Genomic DNA, 11,257 nt, shown 5'->3' with positions numbered 1-11,257 from the left:
AAACTATTACAGCCAAATTTATATTATAGAAAAATATTAAATGCAAATTAAAAAAGAGAAAAAAAATCAAGAGAAGCAAAAAATTGAATTATTTAGTTGAAATTTTGAAGTTTTTTTTGTGTGCAATATTTTGCTTCAATTAAATTGTATTATCTTTCAATTTCTAAATATGTTTGGTAACTAATATATAACTTTAATAAATATATATGTTTAATAAATCTGTTTTGTTTAAATGCACTAATATACATTGCCTATATTCACTGAGAAATTGATAAAAAAATATTCATCTTCAAAATGGGGTGTGTTCAATTATGCTGAGCACTGTATATGGCAGTTTTCACTTTTGCCCACTATTCTGCTTTTTATGGCTTACATTTCCTCATAGAAACCCTCTCAGATCTGATGTGAAATCTGAATCACGTAGGCCGCTGAATGTCTTCATGCCATGTCCAGTTCCTGTGGATGAAAGAAGAGATAAATGAACTCTCTCGCTGTGCCCTTACATAAATGAGGGTTGATGAAAATGATGATAGGCTCGGGCTGCTGAAGAACTGATCCCAGTGGAGACCTTACAGTGCTCTGTCCCACTCACAAGACAAATTATATAATTAGGCACATGTCTTGGGGGACGCCAACCTTTGGCCCTTTCTTGACATCTTCAATGCTAAATGACAGCATATCTTGCTAAAATAACTGGGCAAATTCATCTTGGTGACACAAGCCGAATTCTCTTTACAGTTGTATTAATTGTCTGGTTTGGAGAAATCCCACTGAAATGACAATATCCAGCAACTCAAGGGAAACATTCGATTTGATTATAAAGATGATCACAATTCTTGGAGTGAGAGATGAGTCAAAAGCAAATTGTTTAATTGTTTAAACTGTACAATCATTTGCATAAATAATATTAGAAGAATCTAATAATAAAATGTGATGGTTTGTGACCGAATGTTTTATAAATTAATTATTTTGGGAAGATTATAAGGGCAGCTCTAATTGTTTACAATTTACTTTCCTTCACAACTTAAAGATTACATAAAATATACCAGTAATCATTTTATAGAAGATGCCACTATTTGGTAGACTAATTAATTGATATAAAGGACACGAATATAATATCAAATTAAATGGAAAAAGACATACATGTTAGATATACCTCCATTGTAAGTTTTTTGAGGCAATATTATAATAATCAACTGTATCTGTAATAAAAGACAAGATCAAATTAATTACTTGACTGAGTTTGTTCCCCATATAGTTCAATTTCTTTTAGATGTCAGACATCTTATGCACTGAAAAAGCAATTTCCATTTTTTTCAGAAGGAAAACTGGTAACTAGATATTATTTGTATATTAATCGGCTGAGTCAAGAACAGTCTTTAATCAAACTTTGATGAAATTATAAAAGATAAACATTAACAAAATAATTCATTGAGATCGCAAAGATATTTAGTTATTAATTAAATCATGTTTCTTGTTTAAAGGAAATGAGTTTGTTAATTGCCCCCGGTTTCTCCTACAAGATGCCATTTTATCGATTTCAAATTGTAGCTCTGGCTTCATACATGTGAAAATCACCTCTAATATGAACGCACTATTCTTTTCCCTCTCATATGAAGAGAGTTCTGATGCCAAAAAGCAGAATGGCCCTCTCGTACAACCTCCTTTCATCACCTCGTGCTCATCACCGGCATTGTCAAAATGTTGGTCGCGGGCCGCGTGCTCGGTGAGGGGCTACGATTGAAAAAGCAGAGCCCGGGCCCCTGCCTCGACGAGGCATGGGTTAAGCCACCTCTCCAACCAGGCGGCCCCCAGCGGAACCCTCATTACTTTGGCTCCTGGAGCAGTGAGCTGTGCTGTGCTTCAGAGAAGAGAGGCTCCTTACCTGAGCATCAGTGCTTCCACACGCCTTCACCAACCCGATCTGACAGCTCAACCGCAAATGTGATAAAAATACATTCCCTACTTGAAACGTCACTGTTTTTGTGTTTGTTGGGAGTATATGACAGCACTTAGTTTGACTTGAGATGCTTTTTAGTGTCAGAGTTTGTTTGTTTGTTTAAATCTGCTTCGAGTAATAATTTGAAGTGTTTATGCTGTCTGTATTCAAATAAAGCTGCCATTTCTGCTTACTGGGCTTTCAGCTGTGAGGTTTTATTAATTTTTATCCCCCCACGTGGTTTCTTTTTATCATGTTATTTTATGCTTAAGGTGCTCCGTGGACACTGCGGTTATGGAGACAGAAATTGATTTAACAAATATTTAAATATTGTGGTGCGGAATTATTGCCATAAAAGGTTTCTGGAGGCTACAGATATAAATGTCAAGGCAATAAATTGCTTGTATGAAATGGTCAATGGCATTTATGGGGAAAGCTGAATTAAAATTTCACAATTCAACTTGAATAAGCGATGTGGTTGTCATATTGCGCAGAGAAAAGGTGAAACGGGTGTGATAAAATGATTCACAAGCATTGTCTCACTTTACAGTTCTTGACATGTTGGTTGGATTAAATTCACTGATGTCAAGAATTTATTTACTGTTATTTCAGACAAACAGCTTTAATCATAATAATAAATTCGCTCACACTCTAAACGATTTAATTAATGTTTTTTTTTAATCTTAGACGCTGATAAATTGCATGGTAAAACATGCAAGTGATGTAAAAATCTACATGTAAAAACTCTCATATTTCGCGCCGAACTTATTATTAAACCCTGATTATACAAAGTAAAGCCGTGTCTCCTTGATTAAACAAAGCTTGAAAGTAACAATTCGGTATTTCAAACACTCAATCGGAAAGAAGTACATATTCTTATAATCGAATTTAATTTCCACACTAAGATATCAAGGATACACGTTTTTATTTACTCGGCAAATTACAGGTTAACACATTTTTTTGTTAATTTAGAAACATTCTTTAAAAAGTAGTGATTTAATTAAAAACGTCTGTATGCAAAGAATTTAAACAAACCGATATGTATATTCTTAATCTTGCAGTCGATTTTTTCTCTTCAAACAGGTTCCTCTCGAACTTTTAATTACATATAAAATGTTGAGAAAGTTTTTGCTTTCTTCAGTGTAGAAATATCCCTTACGCGTTTCTTTTGTAAAATCAAAATTAACATCGCCAAACATTTGCAAGGCTGTTTTTTATCATTAGACAATCACTAAAATTTCACATGAGGATATTATCTAAAATTCGATCACTACAATTTCAGTAAGTCATTCAAAATCAGTTTATGGTAAAATGTTTAAACTAAGTTTTTGTTGTAAAATGAACACAAAACAAAATAAAAAAAAACGCATTTGCTTAATTCAATAGAATATTATTTAACTTCCCATCCCAAACAAGTTCAATCAATAAGCTAAATGCATTTATCTAATTCAAAGCCAAAAAGTCGTCGGCTGGCAGGTCTTTAACCAGCGGTATTCACTCTTCAGAAAGTTCTGGGTCTATACGACAAACATGTTTAATTGGATTAGCAGAGATGATGTCATAAACTACAATTAAGAGCTTGACTGTGCAAACACAGGCACGCGCTGAAAGTGTTGCTAACAAAAGTCACTGTAAATCATTATTTTATAAACACAATACAATTACTAAAACATTTCCAAGCAATTATATTTTCAATATTTTCAAAAGACCAAACATTTACAAAATTGTAGCATACTTAATGTCACATTAATTTTATAATTTAGCGAGTGCACACTAAACACAGATCATGTTTAAATGTCCCATCGGACTCATTTTACTCCTCCCCGTATTTATAGTGCATAATCTAATGTGGTGAAGCTTTTTACTCCATCAAATTTTGTCTCTGTAAGTTTGCCATGTATAGTATAATTTGTCTAACTCTACGGAATTTGACGGAATTAAAATCAAAGCAACTTTACGCTGTTTCTTTAATTATTTGACTTGAAATAAGAAAACATTTCCGTTCTCAAACGATTTGCGTCTGTTTTCCCGCTTCACATAAAGAAAGAAACTATTTTTAGAAAAATGTAAAGGTTGGGTTTCTTACGGCTTGTTTAATGCCATACACAAGGTGAACACGGTAAGACTTCTCACAGGGAAGCAGTGTCAAGAAAAGGTGATAAACCTGCAGCTCGCGCGCTCCCAATACCTGATAATTAAGTGAGTTGGAGATGTAAGCCTGTGTAGGTGGTTGAGTCTATGCTCAACATATAGACGTCAAAAGCATAGATGCCTCGAAATATATAAACCTGAAATTAAATATTTGGATTTCAGTGGCCTGAAGCGACAACGGTGGCTTTACTGACACCCTAAAAACCAGAAAAAAGGGTGTTAACAGCAGCATGAACGTAAAACTATACATATCTATTTACTTTTAAGATATCTTTTTTATTTTAAACTAATCTAAATGTATTTATAAGACATTCGTAATATCAGCTTCATATGCGACCTGTTTTTGCAGAATACCTCTGATGTGTTGTTGATCTCTGTAAATTTTCTCAAGGTCTAAGGTTCTCAGTGATGTGCATCGACTTTAATTCTTCCCAGTGCACCTGTTACTCATTCGAAGTAGGAGCAAATGCAGAAATGAGCGGGCAGCGGATTACAGGATCATATATTTCTCTCGACTGCTCTGCCTGGATGCATCTGCACAGTTCTAGGGGGGTTCAACTGCAAAAGTCCTAACAGCCAAGAAGCAATAAATGTCGCCTTTATGAACAGCCATTCTCTTCCTGCCCCCAATTTTGACAGCATCCGGCGGCACACTTCTTAAAGTTCTGTTCTTCTTTCATCAGAAAGCCAGTGGGTGAGATGGTACAAGCTGCGCCAAGCAGTCAAGTCACACAGCAAGCTCACCAGCTACTCAAAAGCGTATCTGTTTTATCGCGTCCATGAAAGATACAGCGGAATTGTTTTAATTTCTCTCTAATTCATGAGCAGTTGTGTGATAATGAGCCAGCCGCCATAATATACATAAAACCATGATACTCTGATTATCCTGGAGGCTACGCGGCAATTGCACCATTTTGTCACAACAGAAGGAAAAGTCAATTTGAAGGGGGGCTGTAATTGGGGAATCCACCCATGGGCTGTTCCTAAGACTGTGCTAACGGTGAGGTGGAAATTACATCTGCTCATATTTCTCTATTGGCATGAGGATGGAGATGTTATTAAAAACAATAAGCTACTAAAAATTTGTTACAAATTGCAGTTACGGAAAAACTCTTTAAAAAAGTTATACGTTTATTTTTATTATTATTATTAATATACACACAATAACAACGTGAACAATAATATGCATTACATGTGATTAAATAAATTAATAAAGACTGACATCTCCGCACATATAAACTTTTTGACATTGCATTTTAAACATTAACTTTATTTAATAAAGTTGCACGAGTTAACATAAGCCCCCCAAAAGTTTTGGAGACTTTTTGTCGCACTGTAACGAGTCTGATTTACGTGGCCCCTCGACTCGAAGCCATGGCAACCGCAGACAAAGACCGGAGGAGGTTTACTGGGGTTTGTCCTTTGATCTGTCTCCATTTCAAATAAAGAGTCAGCTCAAAGTCTCCGGTTATTCACAGAGAACTATCCTTCACTCAAGTACACATTCAGGATTCTGACAAAACATTAAGCTTTTAATACCACACATGAGCCGAAGCTTTTTAACAGCTTATACAGAGAAGTGCATGATTAATGCATCAAAATATGGAGGCAATACATAGCGTAGTTTTTGCAATAAAAAAACTCACATTGGATTCGTGTGACATCAAGGTGTGCGTTAGGAATAAAATAAGAGGTCTGTCTGACTGGTTCATAAAGACGTAGAACATTTAAAACATAAATTAATAACCCACATTTTAATACGTTGCAAAAGATATATCAGAAGCGAGGAGGTAGGGCAATAAATAATATAAGCCTTTAACGTGTTTCTATTAAGCAGTAATAATAACTGCACGCAAATTTAGAACTTGAAAATACGGCTGGTTAAATGCGATTAAATTAAAAGACAACAAAAACACAAATCGTGGATGTCTGTTGGTTAACAGTATATTCCAGCACAATATTAAATTTACTACCATTTTTATAATCATCGATAAGGTAGGCTAATAAAGAGAAGTACTCACTAAGTTAATATCCCCAAATGCAATAACAATTTGTATTTTAGTGTTTTGTTAATACTTCCTCAAAACAGCTTAAGGCATAAATTAGCCTACAAAATGTATTCGCCCCATCAAATTCGTGTCGCACTTATTTTCCACAATAGTATACAAGTTATTCTGTGGTAACGCTATTCCAGCAAATTCAAAAGTCACATTATCCCAGACGTAAGAATAAATAAATAAATAAAATAAAAACCACCAGACATTTTACAACATTTGTCGAGTTCAGTTTCCACTCATTACCCCCACTGCCAATAAATTCAATTTCATTTCAATTACACATTATTTCTAAAATGGTTCCTGCCTGCTCTTGTTGTAAACGATTCGTTTTATTGCAGGGGAATTATCTTTGTTGAAATGAGTTTGTCATATATTGTCTAGTAAAAAGAATGAAGTCATTATTGGGAGATCCCTCGGCGAGAAATTAGGCGAGCAAAATCCTCCCTGCCACACGGGTCCCATTGAGATTAATGAAAAATATGTAAAACGTTTCCTTTTAATTTTCCTCTGAAAGCACTTTGCATACATGCATTTTCTCTGCTGGGTTGGTATCAGATAATTTATGAGAGCAATCTCAGCACATAACCATCAGGACTGTGTTTCAAGCCTAATTGAGTGCTGTCAAGATTAGGTAAGGTCCTATTCGTGTTAATTGTTTTGTACTCTCTTTGGGAATACTAGTAAATGTATTTAAATAATTCCGCCTTGTGAGCTGAAAAGATTATGTCAACTTAATAGAAATGTCATGAAAAATGACAAAGAAGTGGGAGGAAGTAGCAATTGCTGATCTATGGAGCAGAGTCCGCAAATCCTTTATATCCTGAATCTACTGGCTACACATATCAGTTTCATGATAATTAATGCAATTAATGGTGCCTTTGGCACACAGATCACAATTAATTCCATAGCTCAAAGAAATTTCACTTTACAAAAATGACTGAAAATAGTAAAGACAATAAAGACACCATAAAAACCAGCAGCGAGGGCAGTTAAAAAAGATTGTTTTGTATCAATCAACAATAAAATATCCAATCACACAGGGTTTCTAAAGGCCTAAGTCACCAAAATTCAGAGGTCAATCTATTAAAGGGACGATTGGACAAAAAAAAAAAAAAAAAAAAAACTCTGCAATTTACTTTTTGAAGACATTTTAAATAAAGTTTTAACAGTGCCCATATGACTGAATACAATTGGGACCTAAAGAGTGATGTCTGGAAGGGATATTTGATTACACGACGCTTAGAATGTAATTAAACCATTATAACATGAGGAACACAATTTTCAAGATTCAACTTGATGTTCAAATCAGTTCAATGTAATTCAAGTTCAAATCTATCTATCTATCTATCTATCTATCTATCTATCTATCTATCTATCTATCTATCTATCTATCTATCTATCTATCTGTCTATCTGTCTATCTGTCTATCTATCTATCTGTCTATCTATCTATCTATCTATCTATCTATCTAAACAACTAGACTGGCTGGATGAATTGCATTGTGACCTATTGATCTTATGGTCTTCAGTCTGTGATTGAGAGTTTTCAAGACATGCTTAAAGAGCACTTAATGCAAAGAGTGCTTGTCTGACATGAATCCAAAATGACAATTCCAAAGAAAAAGAAAACTAAATGAATGCAAAAGGCAAAGAGCACAGAGAGGGTGGGTGAGGGGTGACGCTGGAGAGGTGTGGGCCGAGTGCCAGGCCGTCAGCTTACTGTCGCTCACAGCTTCCCTCTCTCTGTCTGTGTCCCAAAACTGGCATGAAGCTCAGCCCGAGTCACTTGCTACAGACACTATTGATCACGCCATATTCACTCTCGCTTCTTACAGAGGCCTTTATTACCATAGTGACCAACTGAACCATCAACCATTCCCCCAACCCCCATCCCAGACAAATCCATCCCAGACGCCTCTGCCAAAATATCCCATCAGCTTGGGGAACACTGTGTACTGTAGGACGTATTCATGACAAACACAACATAAAAAAACAACAACAACAACGCCCTCGAGGGTGAATAGATGGTCATTCACTAGGAATGACATCCTGGAGTTTTTATTTCAAAAGAAGTATTCTTGACAAAGTGTGTGTGAGGAACACTGGTGAAATGGACAACGGCAGCTCGGCTTTTGAGTGCTTGGCCATGTTCACGACCACTTCGAAGCTGGATGGAGAGATGGGAACCACTGACCGGGTAACAAAGCCCTGGTAAATGCTGATATTTACATAGAGGGAGCCCTCGCAGGGCCCTTTGTGTACGTGTTTGCAAGAGAGCGTGTGGCACACCATGCAGAGCTTACGCCAGGCTGCAGACACATTCAGCCTTGTCTTGAAGAATAAACTGGCTTGTTAAGTCCCCTGAAACAAAGGCCTACAATTTAGAACAGGCTCACGGGCTCATTCTCTCAATGTTGGTTTTAGCAAATTTGCGGCGGCTTCTTGGCAAAGGGCACTTTGATGTGCCGGGGCCTGGAGGAGCCTTTAGGCTGAATGGAAGCTCAACGGCAGGGCAGCTCTGTTTGTTTGGCCTTTCGCTAGGCAAGCTCAACCTTTACCACGGCCAATCGCCTGCCCTGACATCAGAGATGCAGGGGGCGGCATCACACATGCATACGAAGACACACACACACAAAATAATGTGTGAAATGATAATGAATGAACCAGAAATTTAAACAATCAATCAACTAATCTGAAATCTACGCAAAATATATCCCATAGCACATCATTTCTGTTGCTAGTTAGACAACGCATAGATGGTTTTGGCTCTTGACGTAAAGTGCACGGCACGGCCAGCATGGTGCAGATTTTGATGTCTGAGGAGCTCAGGTTTGGCTCACTTTCCCTGAACAGTTGAAGCCATCGTGACAATGTTCTGAGCCTGCTTCAGAGATGGCATGTCAATCATACTGCCATGAAAGGTGAAAGCCCCCTGAGGAGAAGAGAACAGAAGACTGGTTGAATAAGAATAAAGGCAGAAATCGTCTAGAAGAACATATCCTTCTATACTGCTTTACTGCAATGCATATGACACTACAAAGAGGGATAGGATGGGTTTTCATTAATTCCCAAGAGAAACCCAAGTAAGAAGCAAAGAAAAAAAAGAACAGTTATATATATCTTGTTTATGTTCAAAATTTAGGTATTTTTATGCTGTGGGTCAAACTTGACCCACACTGGATTCAAGATGTATCAAAGAACTGCAAACCTTTAGCATAAGATCAATACCAAACATCCACCAAATTACCATTTTGATGAACTGAAAAAAATGTTTGACATTATGTATGAAATTACTTAGGATACAATCACCAACAGACTGCATAAAGGTAAAAAATAAATAAGTAATTAAAAAAAACTAAACCAAAGCAGAATTAACCATTAAACCAACCAGCCAAAGCGATCTGTGAAGATCACAAACACATACTACTTTATTATTTCACAACACAGAGTGTCAAAACGTTTAGTATAGACCTTGCTAAATGAGAAAATTGACAAACACAAGGTTAAGTAGTATTTCAAATATGTAAAAATCGAACCATAATTCAATTAAAATTAAATTAATCTGCATAATCTACATCTATCTATAAAATCTACATATTCAGGTTAAGCCTGCTTTATTGAATTGTTTATGAATTAAAAAATACAAAATAAAACTAAATAAATAATTTAAATCTATAAAAATTAATTAAATGAATCAATTAAAACTGAAATTTTACCAAAAGCTATAAAATTTGCATTGAAAATCTTCCCTGTGCATGTCAAATACTTTAATAATTAAAATTGCATAAAAAGAATCTGCATACTAAATGTAACATAATACAGGTGGAGTGTTTTAGAATGATGTGCTGAGAAGCAGTGAAACCTCAGGTGGGTATTTTGCCAACATTTTCTGTAACAAATCTGCTAGGAGATTGAAGAGGGCACAGAAGAAAAAAAATCTAGAATAAAATCAAAATAAATGGAGCAACTGTGTCCCGGAATCTCAGTTTGTGAGCACAGAGTCGATCGGGGAAAGTGTCGCTGACGCAGCCCCAGGCCATCCTTAGCGGAAGAATTACTGGCAGATTGTACATTACTAGCACATCTCAGACACGCGCAGCCCTACCGAGCAGAAAACGCAGGACTCAATGATGCACTAAATTAGGAACTATAATATTCAACACCTCGTTTGATTTTCTCAGACAAAAGCTACAATGCGTCATGGAGGATGTCTTGATGCTGTATCAGTCTGAAAATATCTCTGTGTGGAAATGCAGGAGTGAATGAATGCACACCTTTCCCAACTTCTGGTGCTCCTCGAAGGCAGCGATCAGCTCCGTGGCCCACTTAATTCGCTCGGGACTTGGGGCAAATTCTTCTTGAACAGCCTTGATTTGGTTTGGGTGAATCACCTGCTTTCCTAGAAGAAGCAAAAGCAACAACAAAAACAAAATTAATAAAAAAAAAAATTCAATAAACAGCAAATAAATGATGAATTAAGGGATTCCATTGCGAAAAAAACTACTCTGATGGCAACAAGATCTAAATAAGATGAATTAGAAGAGAACGAAGCAATCAATCATTCAATTAATATTTTTAAAAGCCATAAACTTCATATTAGAAATAAAATATTAAAAATAATTCAAATAGACTTTATATTTCAACCATATACAACCCAATAATAAAAAGTGGTAGTATTTGATTGTATTTTTACTAGTATCACATTTTTACTTTTGGTCTTGTGATTTTTATACAAACCATTGTTTACAAGATAAAAAATACCTTTATTTTTTAATATTTAATGCACTGCTAACACTTAAGTAAGTGGTGATATTATTAAAACAGAAATAAAGCATCATCTAGGATTATTCCTCCACATGTAAAGGGCTTTGGCTCAGCAGAAGCAAAGGCATCGGAGGGTACTTGCTCCTCTTTCTCCAGTACAGCTCCCTGACCAAGAATGAATTTAAGGGACACAGCAGGGACAGAGGATGCTATGAATTATGGGTGTCATCCCGATTTTCGCCCCGTGCCCCGCTGAACTCTGAAACTTTGCTGCACGCTTAGTTACACTCCAATCTGAGGCAGCCTCTGGGAGACTTCACTTGCTGCTTTTATTACAGGCCTCTGAG

The 11,257-nt window shown here is 36.2% G+C and overlaps 1 protein-coding gene across 1 annotated transcript in view; it reads right to left on the bottom strand.

Moving 5' to 3' along the window:
- Positions 1-8,156: 8,156 nt before the first annotated feature.
- clybl (citrate lyase beta like) overlaps positions 8,157-11,257 on the bottom strand; it is a 100,849-nt gene continuing 97,748 nt past the window's right edge. Inside the window, exons 7-8 of the mRNA XM_056465450.1 lie at positions 10,421-10,545; positions 8,157-9,078 (exon numbers count right to left, since the gene is read on the bottom strand). Of these exons, the coding sequence (XP_056321425.1) occupies positions 8,983-9,078; positions 10,421-10,545 (221 nt within the window). The 3' untranslated portion in view covers positions 8,157-8,982. The remainder of the gene's footprint in view (positions 9,079-10,420; positions 10,546-11,257) is intronic.

This window comes from Danio aesculapii, chromosome 9 (assembly GCF_903798145.1).
Source record: "Danio aesculapii chromosome 9, fDanAes4.1, whole genome shotgun sequence".
Lineage (NCBI taxonomy): Eukaryota > Metazoa > Chordata > Actinopteri > Cypriniformes > Danionidae > Danio > Danio aesculapii.
Note: the sequence above shows the minus strand (reverse complement) of the source record. Positions and strands in the feature narration are given on the sequence as shown.